The 337-nt window shown below is 49.9% G+C and overlaps 1 protein-coding gene across 1 annotated transcript in view; it reads left to right on the top strand.

Moving 5' to 3' along the window:
* LOC119587082 overlaps positions 1-337 on the top strand; it is a 28,291-nt gene that overhangs the window by 13,403 nt on the left and 14,551 nt on the right. Inside the window, exon 11 of the mRNA XM_037935833.1 lies at positions 34-333. Coding sequence (XP_037791761.1) covers positions 34-333 — 300 coding nt within the window. The remainder of the gene's footprint in view (positions 1-33; positions 334-337) is intronic.

The following is a 337-nucleotide window of genomic DNA, read 5'->3' as shown; positions in this document are numbered from 1 at the left end:
ACCTCTCACTCCTTGCAATTTCTCTCCTCCCAGGATGTGTGTGCCAGAGGCCCTGCATCCTGCCTCTCTCATGAAGTCCTGCATCCTAACAGCTGGGCCTCAGCAGGAGATCCAGCCAGCTGTGTTCAACAGTTTTAGCGAACTCTTCCAGTTGGCAGCAATAACGAATATAGAGATTTTGCCAGATGTAATGCAGCACTGTTTGGCTAGGATGAGAGAAGCGATGAATTCTTTAGATTTCAAAGTCCAGTCTGATGTGTATCTTCCAGCTCCCCCTGTGTTCTGTCCTCAGTTCCTGCTGGATGATGCTCCAGGGAAGCAGCAGCAAGCAAGGTTG

Source organism: Penaeus monodon, chromosome 22 (genome assembly GCF_015228065.2).
Source record: "Penaeus monodon isolate SGIC_2016 chromosome 22, NSTDA_Pmon_1, whole genome shotgun sequence".
Lineage (NCBI taxonomy): Eukaryota > Metazoa > Arthropoda > Malacostraca > Decapoda > Penaeidae > Penaeus > Penaeus monodon.
This window is presented reverse-complemented; position numbering and strand designations above follow the sequence as displayed.